We start from the raw sequence: 19,193 nt of genomic DNA, 5'->3' as shown, positions 1-19,193 counted from the left end.
TTCCTTTCATATTCTTCCCACCTAAGTGATTTTGCTGTTCTTACATTAAGAAATTTGAAGTGAGATTAAAATCTACTGCGCAGATATGGATTGTTTCATGAGCTTTTCAACTTCTTACTCATCAGCTGAGGAGTTGAGGGTCTGTGAGTACTCTGTCACACGCATTGTTCAGTGTCAGAATATGGTCCTTTTTTGGGGGTGGGGGGGCAGTCCTGGGGCTTGGACTCAGGGCCTGAGCACTGTCCCTGGCTTCTTTTTGCTCAAGGCTAGCACTCTGCCACTTGAGCCACAGCTGTATATGTGGTGCTGGGGAATTGAACCCAGGGCCTCATGTATACGAGGCAAGCACTCTTGCCACTAGGCCATATCCCCAGCCGAGAACATGATCCTTTTTCAAGCTGTTCAAGTGGTCAGTGAAGACTTTAGACACGTAGTGGTACTTTGTAAGTTTTGAGAGACAGGGAGAACTCACTGGAGAAATGAGAAAAGTACTGTGGGGGTATTTAGGGAAATGACTGAAAATTGCACTTGGTAGATTTGACTCTTTGTTGGAACTATGCCATACTCACAGCAGTCTGCACAACTAAGAATGAGAGAGTATGATTGCATAGGTTTGGGGCAGTGGTGTAAAATAGACTTTGGAGTGTAGGGGGGCTCTTTAGATCTAAAAGTATAATTGACAGTTACAGAAGGTAAGGACCTAATGCAGACAGGCCAAGGGTGATGGGGTAGAGAAATCAAGCACACTGGGGAAGTACCATCACTGAGCTTAACATAGTTGTCTAGAAAGGTGTTGTTGACATGAAGAATCCCAAGGCTGTTTTTTGTATTTTGATCTGGCCTGGCCCACCGTAGTGGGGCAAGGGAATGGACTAAAGAGTTAAAGGAGAAGGTTGTCCATGTGGAGAAAGGTTTCTGGATGGGAATGTTGGATGCACAGTAATGAGACAGAGCACTGAGACCTGGAAGCTACTGATGAGCTACAGAAGCATTAGCATAAACAAGCTATTTGGAGTGAAAATCTAGGGGTGTGTTTATTTTAGGTTGTGAGAGACTGGAGAAGCAAAAGAGAAGGAAATAAAGTTAGGACATTGGAACCAGTCTTGATAAGCCTATAAAGGTAGACAGACTGGTGGTTTGAGGTCAACCTGGGATACATAGTGTAACTGTTTCAAAAAAACTAGGAGCTGGAGCTCTGCTCACATAGGCCTGCACATAGAGGGTGCTGAGTCACATCAGCCCCAGGAAACAGACAAAAGTTAGAAATTGCTAGGCCTGCACTTTTCACAAGCATAGGGAAAGAAAGGTTAAAAAACCTGTGCAGTATTGTTTCTTAAAAGAATCAAAGTGAGGGGCTGGGGATATGGCCTAGTGGCAAGAGTGCTTACCTCGTATACATGAGGCCCTGGGTTCGATTCCCCAGCACCACATATTCAGAAAATGGCCAGAAGTGGCGCTGTGGCTCAAGTGGCAGAGTGCTAGCCTTGAGCAAGAAGAAGCCAGGGACAGTGCTCAGGCCCTGAGTCCAAGCCCCAGGACTGGCCAAAAAAAGAATCAAAGTGAGTTGTGGGTATTAGCTTCAGCCTGAAGGCTAAAACATATGGTCTGAAATAGGAAACAAAGGGATAGGTGGGAGCCACATATTACTTTACATTTAGTTCTTAATCTTCACAACAGGAGAATTATCCTAAATTTTAGAAGTAGAGCTGTGACTCAAATACAGTGCCAGCCTTGAGTGAAAAAGCCAAGTTATGAGTTGAAGTTCCACTACCAGCACACACAAAAAAAATTGCCCAAACTTATTCTTCAGTAATATAAAGTGTAAATCTTACCAAGTTACTTACCTGAATTCACACAGCTTTTGAATAGCAAACATTTATATCCTTGCAGTAAGTTGCAAAGGCCCTTTAGGGTTTTTCTGTGGTTTTGTTAGTCTGTTAAGTCAATTTGTCAATGAGTACTTAAGGAAAATAAGTTGTGTACAACTCTTCAAATAACAATACCAACAGCACTTCTGTGTCATTATAGTTTACTTTGCTGCTATTCAAAGATTGGATAGTATGGTGTGGTCTCTTTACTAGATTTCTGGTAGTGGTTCTCCTAAGTCCTTGGCTTTTATCCTCTGCTTTTTAAAAATTATGTTTAATCAGAAATAATTGTTGATGTAGGTACTAAATTCAGGGTTCATTGGTAACAGATAAAGACCCTCTTATGTATCCTATATCACCAGAACCTTAGTTGACAGCATATACTATGCAAGTGTGTGTTCAGTAGTGACATTGCAAAGTTACTGTTTGTCATCTGTGGTAGTAGTTGCATAATTATTTGTATTTTTTTGTTTGAATAGAAAAATAGAGTTGAGTATTTTGTACCTAAGAATAAAGTTTAGACAAACAAAATTACCTGGATGCCTGTGGCTCATACCCAAAGGCTGAGATTGAGATGGTTGATATTTGAGGCCAGCCCAGACAGAAAAGAATCCTTTGCAAACCATAACTGGGCACAGTGGTGACCTGTCATCTCAAGCTACCTAGGAGGTTGAGGTCAGGAGCATTGGAGTTCTGGGCCAGCCTGGGAAGAAATGGAAGCTTCACCTTCTTGGAGGGAAAAGAAGCTAGACTAGGTCATTTGCACGTGTGGGTCCCAACAAATGACATGAAACCTAAAGTAGATGGGTCACAGTTCAGGCCTGAGCCCAGGCAAGAAGCAACAACCTGTCTTAAAAATAACCAGCGGACAACTGGGCTGGAGGCATGGCTCAGCAGTAGTGCATTGTCATACCTTCACAGCAAATGTGAGGCCCTGAGTTCAAACAACAGTACTACCAAGAAAAACTTACCCGCACAGGAAAACAATGATCCAGTATGAAGTCCTTAGAAGGCTAAGGAAGTCTTTTGTTTATGATGCCATATTAAAAAAGACTAGATTTTGAAAACCCAAACTAGTTTTTATTACCCTCATTTGTTCCTAACTGAGCCATGAATTGTTAACCTCTCTTTGGTGTTCTCCCCCAATTACTTTTTTTCTAGCACTGGTGCTGTAAGTGCTCGAAACATTATGCTGTTGAAAAAGAAACAAGCCCGCTGTCAGGGAGTAGTTTGTGCCATGAAGGTAAGTGCCAACAAGTTTGAAATTTTTTGAAGCTTTTGTTGTTTGTTTTTTTATTCCTTTAGGTCTTATTTTTCAAATGTTGTTTTTCCTGTCTTCTGTGTTTTTAAAAAAATTTTTAGTGTTAACCTCAAAATTAACCTCCTTAAAATTCCTTGGTTGCTAATCCTATGGGAGTTGTTTGTTTGTTTTGTCTATCATAGGGCTTGAACTCAGAGTGTGGGTGCTGTCCATTAGTTTTTCACTCAAGGCTAGTGCTCTGCCAATTTGAGCCACAGCTCCACTTTCAGTTTTCTGGTGGTAAATTGGAGATAAGAGTCTTACATACTTTCCGATCTAGTCTGGCTTCAAACCAGGATCTTCAAGTCTCATCCTCCTAAGTAGCTAGGATTATAGGCATGAGCCACCAGCACCCAGATCTTTGTTCTTTTAAATGAGTCATTCATATTTGACTGTACCCTGTTAACTTGTTTAGACAACAGTATGTAATCCTAAATGAGTACATTGGATGGTAATAATGTTGTTGGGTTCATTCCACTTTAGGAGGCGTTTGGCTTTATTGAAAGAGGCGATGTTGTAAAAGAGATATTCTTTCACTATAGTGAATTTAAAGGTGACCTAGAAGCCTTACAGCCTGGGGATGATGTGGAATTCACAATCAAGGACAGAAACGTAAGATAGCTCACTAACAGTATATTTGGCTCTTTGGAATTACTAATGGATTGCAATTTTAGGAAATGCATAAAATGATGTGGTTCACCTTGTATGATTTAGGGTAAAGAAGTTGCTACAGATGTCAGACTATTGCCTCAAGGAACAGTCATTTTTGAAGACATCAGTATTGAACATTTTGAAGGAACTGTAACCAAAGTTATCCCAAAAGTACCCAGTAAAAACCAGGTATGTTGTCTTTTTCCATCATCAGTATAATCAGAATAATGTGGGGTGATATACTGAAACTTTATTACATTTGATTGTGTGATTTCATGGAACGTGTCTTAATGTATCATTAAGGCTAAAAGAAGCTAGTGGATTGGTGATAAGTATTAATACTAGATCTTTTACCTAGCATACTGTGCTTGAATTATTTAATTTATTTATTTATTTGTTTGTTTGTTTATTGCCAGTCCTGGCGCTTGAACTCAGGGCCTGAGCACTACCCCTGGCTTCCTTTTTGTTCAAGGCTAGCACTCTGCCACTTAAGCCACAGCGCCACTTCTGGCCATTTCTATATATGTGGTGCTGGGGAATCGAACCCAGGGCTTCATGTATACGAGGCAAGCGCTCTTGCCACTAGGCCATATTCCCAGCCCTGTGCTTGATTCTTAACTGCAAAAATAAAGCAGAAACTAATGAATGATAGATGAAAGAATATTTTAACTGAGTGATAAGAAGAGGCCACAATAAGCATTGGCTAAATCAGCGATGACCTTACTGGACTAAACTGTAGTTTGCAGATATAAGCACAAGCACTTGTTTCTTCTTCCTCCAAGCCCTTATCCCCCATTGCACCTTTTGTTGGGAGGTAAGGAGATGGCTGGTAGTGTCATTTCTGAGAAATATGGATATAAGAACTAAAAGTGGGTTTCCAGACACGTGGTACATTTTATATACACAAATATTTTAACATTTGGTACATATGCCATGTACAAAAGGACAAACACAAAAGATACATGGGATTGGAAAACATTTAGTTTAACTAATAACTATGAAGTCCTCTTCCATGTGCACACCACTTAAATTAGATGAAGAGAACCTGGACAGAAGCAGAAGTGCCTGGGTGCCCCTTCTTCCCTAACACTGTTGTACAATTTTGTCAGTGACCTCCCTGTCCTTTGGTTTACTTCCCCTGCCCAAGTATATAGTGACTACCACATCTTAGTGAATGGTATCTGGAGCCCAGATTTCAAGGTCTGGGTCCAGTCCACACAGGTGGGGGCTCAGCGTCAGGCCATGGTTTTCTGGGAAAGCAACACTGCTTTCCCAGGCGCAGCACTAAGGAGCTCTCACTCCAGGCCTCTGAGGCACATGGTCTCTCACAGTTAGTGTCAGGGGTTGCATTGCTCCCATCCGAGACAGTCCTGTGTTTCAACAAGGCTTGTTTGTTTTTGTGCCTCTGATTGTATAAAATACTATCCAATGAAATAAACTCCAAGAAATGGAAACAAAAAAAAAAAAAAGTGGGGCTGGGAATGTGGCTTAAGGTAGAGTGCTTGCCTGGCATGCATGAAGCCCTGGGTTTGATTCCTCGATAGCAAATAAACAGAAAAGGCCAGAAGTAGCACTGTGTGTGGTTCAAGAGGTAGAGTGCTAAGCTTGAGCAAAAAAAAGCCTGTGACAGTGCTCAGGCTCTGAGTCCAAGCCCCAGGACTATTGAAATAAAAAACTAAACATTCTTCTGCTTAGTGAAATCTCTTAACATCATAGCGGTTGTGCGGAGTGACTATCCAATTGGACTAATGTTGTCAGCGCCTTTTCTTCCCTCCTTGGAACTGAATTAGAAGTAACGTGTTTGCTCTTTGTTGTTGTTTGATTTAGAGGTAGAAAGGATGAGGATTTCCAGCTAAAACTGTTTTTCTTTCTTATCAGAATGACCCATTGCCAGGACGAATCAAAGTTGACTTTGTGATTCCTAAAGAACTTCCTTTTGGAGACAAAGATACAAAATCCAAGGTGACTCTGCTGGAAGGTGACCATGTCAGGTTTAATATTTCAACAGACCGCCGTGACAAATTAGAAAGAGCAACCAACATAGAAGTTCTTTCAAATACGTTTCAATTTACTAATGAAGCCAGAGAAATGGTAAGTGTTTTATTACTATTGGATTTGTATCTAGTATATGGAGTTAGTTTTTAGGTTCAACTTTGTACTACTAAATTGAAAGCTTTTATAAGCCAATTGCCATCTTAGAGAGTTAGCTTGTTAAGGTGCTATCTAAGAACTACAGATATTTGAGTCAATTTGGATTTCATGTCTCTATCAACCAGTAATCTTGGAAATGTTCCAAGTGGGCTTGGTTATAGCTCAGTGGTCCAAGTGCTTGTCTAACAAGTGCAATGTTCTGGGTTCAATCCCCAGTACCAAAAAAAGGGCCTGGGAATATAGCTTAGCGGTAGAGTACTTGCCTAGCATGCACAAAGCGCCCTGGGTTCAGCACCACATAAACAGAAATAGCCCAAAGTTGCACTGTGGTTCAAGAGGTAGAGTGCTAGCCTTGAGCAAAAAAAAAAAAAAAAAAAAAAAAGCCAGGGACAGTGCTCAGGCCCCTGCATCCAAGCCCTATGACTGGCCCAAAAAAAAAAAAAGTTCTAAATATTTAGATAGAATCATTGCTAAGATATTGGAATAGTGAAAATAATTCATGCTGCCATTGTACAAACTGGATTTCTCCAATCCATTCCTTAAGATGTGCAGTGAACACAAGGTTTGTTTTGTGCATGAGTGTGCCAGTCCTAGGGCTTGAACTCAGGGCCTGGAGCTGTATTCCTGTTTGGTTTGATTTGTTTTTTTGCCAGTCCTGGGGCTTGGACTCAGGGCCTGAGCACTATCCCTGGCTTCTTTTTGCTCAAGGCTAGCACTCTACCACTTGAGCCACAGTGCCACTTCCGGCTTTTTCTATATATGTGGTGCTGAGGAATCGAACCCAGGGCTTCATGTATATGAGGCGAGCACTTTTCACCACTAGGCCATATTCCCAGCCCTGGAGCTGTATTCCTGATAGTTTGTTGATGTAATAGTCAAAATTAGTTACTTATTTACTGAATAACCACCTCTGCAGTAATATGTAATTCTTTGTCAGATTGATAGAAATTTGTGTTTATTGTTTTAATAAACAATGTCTACCATGTTTCAGGTACTCTGGGTACCCTTGCAGAGCTGATAGTTCAGGAAAATATGAGAAAGGGGTTTCATATATTTTCTTCTTTACATATAGTGTATCTGTTGATCTTGGGGCCTGGGCCACATCTCCACTTCTGGCTCTTTGGTGGTTAATTGGAGATAAGAGTCTCTCAGACTTTCTTGCCTAGGCTGGCTTTGAACCATTGTCCTCAGATCTTAGCCTCCTGAATAGCTAGGATTACAGGCATGAGGCACGGTATGCGGCTTCATACTTAAATCTTAAGTCCTTCCAATGTGCCTGAACTCAAATTTAAGTTTTGAGATAGACTCAAGAATTGCCATTGTCACTGACTTTTGAACTGTTTATCAGTAAATATTTGACATCTCCAGTCTTAGAAAATTGCTGAGATTAAATCTCTTCATTGAAAGCAGTTTGTATTTAAGTAGAAAAAAAAAGCAAATTGTGGATTTAGCATTCTGGTTAAGAGACATCCATACAAATTTTATTTTATTTTATTTTATTTTTATTATTATTATTATTATTATTATTTTTTTTGCCAGTCCTGGGCCTTGTACTCAGGGCCTGAGCACTATCCCCTGGCTTCTTCTTGCTCAAGGCTAGCACTCTGCCACTTGAACCACAGCGCCCCCTCTGGCTGTTTTCCATATATGTGGTGCTGGGGAATCGAACTGAGAGCTTCATGTGTAGGAGGCAAGCACTCTTGCCACTAGGCCATACTCCCAGCCCCCATACAAATTTAACTTGAATGTTGGTTTACTAAGTTTCAAAACCAGTGAAATGTTCCTTGGGTTTCAGGGTGTGATTGCTGCCATGCGAGATGGTTTTGGCTTCATCAAGTGTGTGGACCGCGATGCTCGTATGTTCTTCCACTTCAGTGAGATTCTAGATGGAAACCAGCTCCATATTGCAGATGAAGTCGAGTTTACTGTGGTTCCTGTGAGTAGTGCTAGAGAGAAAGGGCAGGGGACATTTATGATGTTTTCTTTGTCAGTTTAAAGGTAATTTTGTTTTCTCCTTTGTAGGATATGCTCTCTGCCCAAAGAAATCATGCTGTTAGGATTAAAAAGCTTCCCAAGGGCACGGTTTCATTCCATTCCCATTCAGATCATCGATGTCTGGGCACTGTAGAAAAAGAAGCCACTTTTTCCAATCCAAAAACCACTAGCCCAAATAAAGGCAAAGAGAAGGTAAATTTTACTCATTGAGACTGCTTTTAGGATGTCTTTGTTCTCCTCTGGTTACAGACACATTGTATTAGACTATTGTATTGTTAAGAATTCCCTTTTGGGGCTGGGAATGTGGCTTAGTGATAGAGGGCTTGCCTAGTATGCTTTAAGCCCTGGGCTCAATTCTTCAACACCACATAATCAGAAAAAACAGGAAGTGGTGCCGTAGCTCAAAAGGTAGAGTGCTAGCCTATCCTTGAGAGAGAAAAAAAAAAAAAAGCCAGCGACAGTGCTTAGGCCCCTGAGTCCCAAACCCCAGGACTGGCAAAAGTAAATAAATAGGGGCTGGGGATATGGCTTAGTGGCAAGAGAGCTTGCCTCCCATACGTGAAGCCCCAGGTTCGATTCCCCACCACCACATATACAGAAAACGGCCAGAAGGGGTGCTGTGGCTCAAGTGGCAGAGTGCTAGCCTTGAGCAAAAAGAAGCCAGGGACAGTGCTCAGGCCCTGAGTCCAAGGTCCAGGACTGGCAACAAAAAATAAATAAATAGGGGCTGGGGATATAGCCTAGTGGCAAGAGTGCCTGCCTCGGATACACGAGGCCCTAGGTTCGATTCCCCAGCACCACATATACAGAAAACGGCCAGAAGCGGCGCTGTGCCTCAAGTGGCAGAGTGCTAGCCTTGAGCAAGAAGAAGCCAGGGACAGTGCTCAGGCCGAGTCCAAGGCCCAGGACTGGCCAATAAATAAATAGATAGATAGATAGATAGATAGATAGATAGATAGATAGATAAATATTTCCCTGTAATATTAAAATTGATCATTAATCAAACATTATCAACATTGATCAAAGCAAAGTTGCTTAACTCTAGCATCATTGATACTTCAGATTAATTGTCACAGAGTATGGGAGGTTTAACAGTATCCCTGGTTTTTATTCTTTCCAATTTGGCAACCACCCATTTTTCCCGATGTTGCTAAATATCCTTTGTGATCTGCCCTGACTGGGGACCAGCGTATGGAGTACTTACTTTCTAAGAAGTAGTTAAAACCTCCAATTGGGGGTTGGGAATATGGCCTAGTGGCAGAGTGCTTGCCTCGTGTACATGAAGCCCTGGGTTTGATTCCTCAGCACCACATATATAGAAAAGGCCGGAAGTAGCTCTGTGGCTTATGTGGTAAAGTACCTTGAGGAAAAAAAAAAACTCCACTTGATTGGGTTGAGTTTCACATTTGAGCTCCATTATTCAAAAATCCACTATATTGGAGGCAAAAATGTGTATAAGATAGTGTCTACTCTCAAGTAAAAGTGAATTGAAAGCCCTATATAGAAATAAATAATTCAGATTTTTAAATGCACCACAACTGCATATGAAAACAATATAAATAAATGCAATGAAAGCTATTGGCCTAGGGACATTGGGCAAAGCAGACAGAGAAAGAAAAATGGGTGGCGGGAAGGGGAGGAGTGGAGCATGAGTGAGAGGGCTGGGTGGGCTATAAGCACACAAGACAATAGAGCAGTGAAGTTTTGCAAGTTGTTCGTGGTAGAAGGGAAAAGAGTGGTGAGAACTAACATTGTAAACATGGCATGAGAATGCCACTGTGAAGTAACACTTTATAGCTAGCACTACTAAATTGTGTGTTTGTGTGTCCGTTCTAGCACTTGAACTCTGGGCTGGGTGAGCTAATTTCACTCAAAGCTGGTGTTCTACCACTTGAGCCACAGCTCCATTTCCCACTTTTTTTGGGGGGGGGGGCGCATATTCATTGGAGATAAGTCTCTCTGGCCTTCCTGCCTCAACTAGCTTCAAAGCATGATTCTCAGATTTCATTCCTCGTGAGTAACTAGGATTGTAGGCATAAGCCACCATCTCCCAGCCATACATTAATTTTTTTTAATTTATTTATTTTTACTGGTCCTAGGCCTTGAACTCTGGGCCTGGGTGCTGTCCCTGAGTACCTCTTTTGTTCTCAAGGCTAGCATTCTACCACTTGAGCCACAGTACCACTTCCAGCTTATTCTGAGTAGTTTATTGGAGATAAGAGTTTCACATACCCTTCTGCTCCAGCTGGCTTCAAACTGCGGTCCTCAGCTCTCAGCCTCCTGCATAGCCAGGATTACAGGCATGAGGTACCAGTGCCTGTCTAAAAATTTTTTTTAAGTATATATAGTTTTATGGGTCCAGATGAAAATAAAAGATACAGAATTTATATAAAAAATCAAGGAATGTAGGTAAGTGGTAGAGCACATTCAGTAGGCAGAAATAGGACGGAGTTTCTCCTAGGAAAAAAATGCACTTTTAAGAAGTTTAGGCTTTCTTTGGAAAGCAGCAAGTAACTAGTTCTGACAAGAAGATGGTGGCTTATTTTTTCATTTGGATGAAGACAAGTAGGGAAAAAGATGAAAAGTCAGGTGGTGGCTAGGCTAAATTGAAACTTTGCTCTCTGAATTTCTTCTTCTAAGATTTTCTGTGGGAGAATGGTATCTAGTCTATCTATAAAAATAATAAATCTATAAAAATATCTATAAAAATAATAGTATTGGGCTGAAGCCTACCCAGATGTGGGTGGAGAATAACAAAGATGGTGAGAATTAGGAAATGGCCAATGAATGAAAGCTAGATGACGTAGATACTGACATTGCATATTGACAAGAGTAATTAAGTAGGGTACCAGTGGCTCACACCTATAAGCTTGGCTACTCAGGAGGCTGAGATCTGAGGATCGTGGTTCAAAGCCAGCCTGGACAGGAAAGTCTGTGAGACTCTTTTTATCTCCAGTCAACCACCAGAAAACCAGAAGTGGCACTGTGGCTTATGTAGTAGAGCACTAGCCTTGAGCTGAAGAGCTTAGGGACAGTGCTCAAGCCCCAGGGCCAACCAAGAAAAAAAAAGTATGCAAGCAAGAGTGATTGGAATAGTAGATAGTAGACAATTTACAAATGAGGCCAAGTGCTGTACTCAGGCCTATAATTCTAGCTACAAAGTACCTGGGAAATTGTATATGTTAATAAATGATTATATAAGCAGGTACTCTAGGAATGTGAGTTGTAGAAGAGGGGAAGTGAATTGTCTTTGCCTATGTAAGAGTTGGAAATGCCATCTGAATCTTAGGAAGGAAATCTGACCACTGATATGGGCTTTGCCCCATAGGAATGACACTGAACCCATAAAAATGGGACACTTTGTACAGTCACTGGTATGTTATCTTTCTATGTGATACAACATTTTTTAATGTAGAAAATATAACTTAATCACCTTTATATTGTGTGCTGTGAAGTGTAGATATTATGGCAACTAAAGTACTCATGGTTTGGCATATTATTTGTTGTCAGTGTCAAACTTTGAAAGGTAGGTACTATGCAATAATAAAGGGTATGAAAACTTCCTGCCATACAAAATGTCAGCTTTATTGGAAATGACATGCTGTTGATGGCTCTGTATAAGTATGATGAATAAAGAATGAATGTCCCTCCTCATTAGCAGAACTCAGGTTCTTAAGAGTGAGGACCCAGGAGCAGCAAATAGAGCTAGTCTTATACAGATTGAGCTGATCTTGGGTTGAGTTTAGCTAGACGACCTTTCATTCATGTAATTTATGTTACTGTTCAGAGAGCCCTACAGTAAGAATTTCTGCTGCTCTTCCATTCCAGTTCATTGAATCAGAGATCTCTAAGGTTTCTGAGTTGGTTTTTAAAATTATATTTTTCTTTAGGTAGTTGTACAAAAGGGGTTACCAATTCAACAAATCAGTTTATAAGTACGACGCATCTGATTGATGTCACCCCTTTCATCATTTTCCCCTGTCCCTCCCCTCAGTTTTCCTTCCATAGTTGCTTTTTAATGTTGCTTTTTTTTGTTCTTGAAGCTGTTTGCATTGTTTTCCCAGGAGGCCGAGGATGGCATCATTGCTTATGATGACTGTGGGGTGAGGCTGACCATTGCTTTTCAAGCCAAGGATGTGGAAGGATCTATCTCTCCTCAAGTAGGAGATAAGGCAAGATAATTCCGCTTCTTTTAAGTCATGAATAGATGATACATGGTTTTAATGAAGTAATTTTTACACTTAAGTAATATTCCTTTTTAACAGGCTTAAGTCATTTTTTTTTTTAAGCAACTCATTGGTTAAAACAGGATCTAGCAAGCTCTTCCCTGAAAGTTTTTTAAATTATTTTTTTATCTTTAAGTCATTGTACAAAGGTGTTACCATGAACAAATTGGTTTATGAGGTCTGGGAATATGGCTTAGTGGTAGAATGCCTGCCTCACATACATGAAGCCCTTGGTTTGATTCCTTAGCACCACATATGTAAGAAAGCCAGAAGTGGTGCAGTGGGACAAGTGGTAGAGTGCTAGCCTTGAGCAAAAAGAGGCCAGGGACAGTGCTCAGGCCCTGAGTCTAAGCTCCAGGACTGGCAAAAAAAACCCAAAACAAATCAGTTTATAAATACAGTGCATCTTCATCATTGTCACCCCTTCCATCACTGTCCCCATAAGCATGTGTTTTCCTTCTTTTTAGAGATCTATATGTTTAAGCAATGGATAGGCTTAAATCTATTAGCCTAGGTGAATTTAATGTTGGTAAGGAAATTAAGTTACTGAAATGGTACCAAAGCAAATCATAGCAAAAATTTTTACACTACTGTTTCTTTTCATACTACATCTTATTTTCATGTCTCTTTCTTTTATGGAAATAGGATAATACAAGGAACACACTGGAAGGTAAAACTTAGTCCTTCATGAAATAGAAATGTTAGTCCTGGTAAAAAGTCTTTTACATCAGAATAATTACCAGAGGTTGTGGAGTAGCAAGCATGGCCTAGAGGAGTATTCTTTCCCCTCTTCAGAGTTATGGAGCTTGACGTGGCAATGGTAATGGTACTGTGATCTTTGTTTTTTTCACAGGTTGAATTTAGTATTAGTGACAAACAGAGGCCTGGACAACAGATTGCAACTTGTGTGCGACTTCTGGGTCGCAATTCTAGCTCCAAAAGGCTCTTGGGTTATGTGGCAACTCTGAAAGATAATTTTGGATTCATTGAAACAGCCAATCATGATAAGGAGATCTTTTTCCATTACAGGTAAGGATTGTCTTTTAGGTACTTGTCGCTTACTATCTATTCTTTAATGAAAATGGGCTTTTGTTTGCAAGGATTTTTTTTTTGGTTTGGTTATAATGTTTGAAACTCCTATTTCATATTGGTAAAACTATATGACACAAATATGTACATGCTGTCTACCTCTGTATATAAAACATGTAGTCAGAGATACAGAAAGGCCTGCGCCTTCTTGAAACATTGCTTCGATGAGAGAACTTGGTTTTACTCTGGATGTTGCTTCCAGGGGTACATTTGATGTATAGTACAGAATATTATTTGTACACATGTGTACAGTATGGCATGCTGGTGCAAGTGTGTCTTCTTAGAATCACATAGCTCAGTTTTGAGACCACACCATGTTATTTATTTATTTATTGGGGTTTTTTTTTGGGGGGGGGCGCCAGTCCTGGAGCTTGGACTCAGGGCCTGAGCACTGTCCCTGGTTTCTTTTTGCTCAAGGCTAGCACTCTGCCACTTGAGCCATAGTGCCACTTCTGGCCATTTCTATATATGTGGTGCTGGGGAATCGAACCCAGGGCTTCATGTATATGAGGCAAGCACTCTTGCCACTAGGCTATATCCCCAGCCCCGGTGGCTCACATTTATAATCTTAGCTATTCAGGAGGGTGTGACCTGAGGGTTGTGGTTCAGAGACAGCCTGGGCAGGAAAGTCCATGAGACTTTTTTTTTTTTAATCAAAATTATAATTCCTCTGGAAAGAAGAAGGGACTTTTGGCCCAAATATAATTATTAATATGGTTTATATACCTCCCAGAATCTGATTTTGGATCCATTTAGTTTATCTCCAATTAACTACCAGAAAACTGGAAGTAACACTGTGGCTCACAGTAATAAAGCACGAACCTTGAGCAAAAGAGCCGAGGGACAGAATCCAGGCTCTAAGTTCAAACACACAATTGACAAAAAATAAAAAACCAAACTATATGCTACTGCTAATTTTCAGGTAAGGTCTTAACTGTCATTTCCTCCCTCAGTGAATTCTCTGGTGATGTCGATAGCCTGGAACTGGGGGACATGGTTGAATACAGCTTGTCCAAAGGCAAAGGCAACAAAGTCAGTGCTGAGAAAGTAAACAAAACTCACTCAGGTAATGGGTGCTGCCTTCTTATTCATGGAATATGAGGATGGGTGAGAGCAAGATACAGCCCAGTTCCTCGTGTTAGTCATTCTCAAACATGAACCCCAGATTAGTGGCATAAGCTGCATGCTCACCCCATCCTAGATATAGTGACATTGAATAGTTAGTGTTCTAAGTGGTTTAATTATTTGCATAAAATGTCTCTTTATTAAAAAAAACTCTAGGGGCTGGGAATATGGCCCGTTGATAAAGTGCTTGCCTCGTATATATGAAGCCCTGGGTTCGATTCCTCAGCACCACATATGTAGAAAAAGCTGGAAGTGATGCTGTGGCTCAAGTGGTAGAGTGCTAGCCTTGAGCAAAAAGAAGCCAGTGACAGTGCTCAGGCCCTGAGTTCAAGCCCTAGGACTGGCAAAAAAAAAAAAAAAAGAAGGGCTGGGAATATGGCCTAGTGGCAAGAGTGCGTGCTTGCTTGCCTTGTATACATGGAGTCCTGGGTTTGATTCTCCAGCACCACATATAAAGAAAGGGCCAGAGGTGGCACTGTGGCTCAAGTGGTAGAATGCTAGCCTTGAGCAAAAAGAAGCCAGCGACAGTGCTCAGGCCCTGAGTCCAAGCCCCAGGACTGGCCAAAAAGAAAGAAACTAGGCTGACGACTGTGCCTCATGCCTGTATGTAATCCTAGTTACTTGGAGGCTTTGATCTGAGGATCTCTATATGAAGCCAGCTCAGGTAGGAAAGTCTATAAAATTATTATGTCCAAATAACCATCGAAAAACTGGAAGTGAAACTGTGACTAAAGTGATAAGTACTAGCTTAGAGTAAAGAAACTAGATAACCCCCAGGCCCTGAATTCAAACCCCAGTGCAGACACTGAAAGAAATAAAATAATAAATATGCATGCATGCCTATTTATTTATTCATATTTATTTATCAAGGTAAATTCTTTACCACTGAGCTCTGCTACCCTAGCTCTGGGAAGTCTGGTTTTTGTTTGTTTATTTTCTTGTGTGGGGGATAGAGCCCAGGTCCTTGTGCATTCCAAGCAAGCATTCTACCACCGAGTTACATCCTCAGCCTGGTGTCTAAATTTTTAAAGACCTAAGTGTTGGCTTTCATCTGTACTTCCCAAAGACATGATCTTTGGGGGAGACTTGTTGAAATGATAGCTGAGATCGTTTTGATTCCACAAACATATATGAGCACTAGAGAGGTAGTGGTCAAGACATCCTGCCTTCATTGAGTAGTTTCTTTGGAAAGATAGTAATGCATGTTATGAATAAGTATGAAGATTTCCACATGTGAAACCAGAAAAGGGGGTAGCAAAACATATTTTATATTTGTGTATTTGTTGACTCCTCAGCCCATCTGACTTTAGTGATATTGAGCATTTAAATATGTATTCTTGTTGAATCCTCAAGAAGGCTTAAGTAGTAACATCAAGTGTTTAAATGATATAAACATATTTGAGGTTAATGGGGTTTTGAGGGTGGTGCCCTTACATAACTCTCTGCAGCATTCAAGAGGCAAAGGCAGAAGTATCACAAGTTAAAGGCCAGCCTGGGCTATATATATGTATGTAGTAAGTTCTTAAAAAATAAAATAAAAAATAGTGGCATTTTCTAACAGTTACTCTAAAAATAAGATATGACTCCTCCCACTTGAAGAATGGCAGATAGCTGGCCCCCACCCTGTTTATTTGCTGAAATGAAGTTGGTAATAGAGAGCTGTGTTTGCATTTCTGTTGTAGTGAATGGCATTACTGAGGAGGCTGACCCTACCATCTACTCTGGTAAAGTCATCCGCCCCCTGCGGGGCGTTGATCCAACTCAGATTGAATACCAAGGAATGATTGAGATTGTGGAGGAGGGTAAGACACAGTTGACTACTTCTGCCTCTACTGCTGAGCACCACCAGGTTCTTCTGGGATGGGGTATATTGTAATTCTAAGTTTCCTTAAAAGCTGAATTAGGAAGTGAGTATTCCCTTCATGCTTGGCTTTTATTTTTCTGCTCTTTGGAAATAATGGTATCCTACATTCAGCTTAGGATAAATGACTACTTAGGTGAGCTTATGACTACATATGAGCAACTAGGAAATACTCAACAAAATCTTACACTAAGGAGTCAAACTCCTCTATTTACTTCATAGGGAGCATGCCACTCCTACTTTAACCCTATCTTTCAAAAATATTTAAATTCTTGTTTCAAAAAAATGTTTTATATATACATATATTAAAATGCATTAGTAATTATTAATATGTATTAATTAATATACAATAATAATAATTCTGGCTATTCAGCAGGTGATTAGAAAGCTTGAGTGAGATTTGAGTCCAGTTAGGTTTAAAAGGCTAGCAAACCCCCATGTCAGCACATAAGTTGGATCTATTACCCAGTTCTGGTTGGCCCTAGGCAAAAACTTAAGGTCCTGTCTGAAAAATGAAAGCAAAATGAGCTGGAAGTGTGAGTCAAATGGTAGAGCACTTGCCTACCAAGCATGAAACCCAGAATTCAAACCCCTCGTACCTCCAGGTAAAGAAAAAGTTTGAGCAAGTGCTGATGTAAGAGAAAGTATCCAGTGAATGAGGGAACTGGGTTGACAAAGGAGGGTGGAGAAGGTTAGGTGTCAGATTTACCAGTATTGTTCTACCTGTGCCTGTCCAGTTCCCACAAAAATATTTTGTGTTGTTCATAATGTGTTCTTGGGAAGTGAAGAGGTCCTAATGACCTAAGAAGTTCTAGTGTATGTCATATTTGTATTATAAAGTGCTAGATCATGCTTTGTCTTTCTCTTGGTAGGGGACATGAAAGGTGAGGTCTATCCATTTGGCATAGTTGGGATGGCCAACAAAGGGGACTGCCTGCAAAAAGGGGAGAGTGTCAAGTTCCAGTTGTGTGTTCTGGGTCAAAATGCACAGACTATGGCCTACAATATCACACCCCTGCGTAGGGCCACCGTGGAGTGTGTGAAAGATCAGGTGGGTACAGCATCTGGACAGCATTCCTTCTAGATTTGATTCTTCTACCCAAAACCAGCCCAGAGGGAATCATCAATATTCATTGACTTTCTTTCATTTATTTGACTTTCTTTCATTTTAACTTAATTCCTTTTCAAAAAACAATACTGGAAAGGTGATGTACAGTTGCATAAGTCAGGTAATGAGTACATTTCTTTTTGAAAAATATGGAATGCTTCACAAATTTGTGTGCCATCCTTCTGTGGGGGCCTTGCCAATCTATCGTTCCAATTTTAGTGTATGTGCTGCTGAATCAATCACTTAATTCCTTTTTAATGATTTGGGGTAGCATAAAAATAGGAAGAAACCCTGGGAAGAAAGAAATAAGGGAAAGAGTGACCATATTAATAGTGATTATTATTATGACTAATATTGTGGAATTGTAGCTCACTGTTGAGAAGTAGTCAGGAATACATGTAGGGCAAATGAAACTATACCTAGTTACTGGCTCAGAAAAATCATTGTGAGTTCTCATAGTGTTCTTGCTCAATTCATAATAACATGGAACAGGGCCACCTTCACTTGTTTCCATCAAGCTTATGAATAATGAATGGCAGGGATTTCCGTTTTTCTTCCCTGAAAAAAATTCCCATATAAACTAGGGTATTAGCATTGAACTCAGGACCTTGTGTTCATGTATAGGGCACCTCCTTTTTGCTTCAGTTATGTTTTTGATAGGGTCTCCTGCCTTTTGCCATGACCATCCTTGGACAAGTATCTCTTCCTACCTGTGTTGCCCTAGCAGCTGTTATTAAAGGCATGCACCATCAGTCTTGATCAGGTTGTTGAGATAAGTTTTCACTATTTGCCTAGACTGGTCTTGATCATCACCATCCCCATCTCTGCCTCCAAGTTGCTGGGTATAGGTGTAAGCCACCGAGCCCAACTGCTAATACGCTGATTTATAAATCTCCTTTCTAGTTTGGATTAGGCCCTGTGCTTTATGTCAGGTAAAGTGTCGTCTTTGTTTTTGCCTGTGGTCTGTTCCTCCTTACTACGTGCTGTTTTGTTTTCCAGTTTGGCTTCATTAACTATGAAGTAGGAGATAGCAAGAAGCTCTTTTTCCATGTGAAAGAAGTTCAGGATGGCATTGAGCTACAGGCAGGAGATGAGGTGGAGTTCTCGGTGATTCTGAATCAGCGCACCGGCAAATGCAGTGCCTGTAATGTCTGGAGAGTCTGGTGAGTTGCCTTTTACCTGTGGTTGGATCAGTATCTACCCTGGACTCTCATTTCTCTAGTCTCTCCATTGCCAGATTAATTTTCTGAATCTAGTTCAGATTCTTGTTTTTTTCCTCTTTGCTTTATGACCTTTTAGCCTCATGAAACCATGTTCAGTGATACACAATGCTAGTTCTGTTTGTTAGATCTTTTTTTTTTTTTTTTTTGCCAGTCCTGGGCTTAGACTCAGGGCCTGAGCACTGTCCCTGGCTTCTTTTTGGTCAAGGCTAGCACTCTGCTGCTTGAGCCATAGCACCACTTCTGGCCATTTTCTATATATGTGGTACTGGGGAATTGAACCCGGGGCTTCATGTATAGGAGGCAAGCACTCTTGCCACTAGGCCATATTCCCAGCCCTTTGTTAGATCTTAAATGTAAAAAAAAGAGTACTCTTTTAATTACTGTTTAGGCTGGGAATATGGCCTAGTGGCACGAGTGCTTGCCTTGTATACATGAAGCCCGGTTTAGTTCCACAGCACCACACATATAGAAAAGGCCAGAAGTGGTGCTGTGGCTCAAGTGGAAGAGTGCTAGCCTTGAGCAAAAAGAAGCAAGAGACAGTGCTCAGACCCTGAGTTGAAGCCCCAGGACTGGAAAAAAAAAATTACTGTTAGCTC

General features: G+C 40.8%; 1 protein-coding gene and 1 pseudogene across 3 annotated transcripts in view; one reads left to right on the top strand and one right to left on the bottom strand.

Annotated features, from left to right (window-relative positions):
* Positions 1–19,193, top strand: part of Csde1 (cold shock domain containing E1) — a 44,284-nt gene that overhangs the window by 22,974 nt on the left and 2,117 nt on the right. For all 3 annotated transcript variants that reach the window (XM_048351832.1, XM_048351831.1, XM_048351830.1), the window contains 12 exons: positions 3,030–3,111; positions 3,652–3,780; positions 3,883–4,008; positions 5,698–5,910; positions 7,766–7,906; positions 7,993–8,157; positions 12,030–12,137; positions 13,045–13,220; positions 14,234–14,346; positions 16,088–16,207; positions 17,139–17,317; positions 18,374–18,537. In XM_048351832.1, coding sequence (XP_048207789.1) covers positions 3,030–3,111; positions 3,652–3,780; positions 3,883–4,008; positions 5,698–5,910; positions 7,766–7,906; positions 7,993–8,157; positions 12,030–12,137; positions 13,045–13,220; positions 14,234–14,346; positions 16,088–16,207; positions 17,139–17,317; positions 18,374–18,537 — 1,716 coding nt within the window. The remainder of the gene's footprint in view (positions 1–3,029; positions 3,112–3,651; positions 3,781–3,882; positions 4,009–5,697; positions 5,911–7,765; positions 7,907–7,992; positions 8,158–12,029; positions 12,138–13,044; positions 13,221–14,233; positions 14,347–16,087; positions 16,208–17,138; positions 17,318–18,373; positions 18,538–19,193) is intronic.
* Positions 17,518–17,617, bottom strand: LOC125355769 (annotated as a pseudogene).

The sequence above is a fragment of the Perognathus longimembris genome, chromosome 7, assembly GCF_023159225.1.
Source record: "Perognathus longimembris pacificus isolate PPM17 chromosome 7, ASM2315922v1, whole genome shotgun sequence".
In the NCBI taxonomy this organism is placed as follows: Eukaryota; Metazoa; Chordata; class Mammalia; order Rodentia; family Heteromyidae; genus Perognathus; species Perognathus longimembris.
The sequence above is the reverse complement of the archived record's forward strand: the minus strand, read 5'-3'. Positions and strand labels throughout refer to the sequence as shown.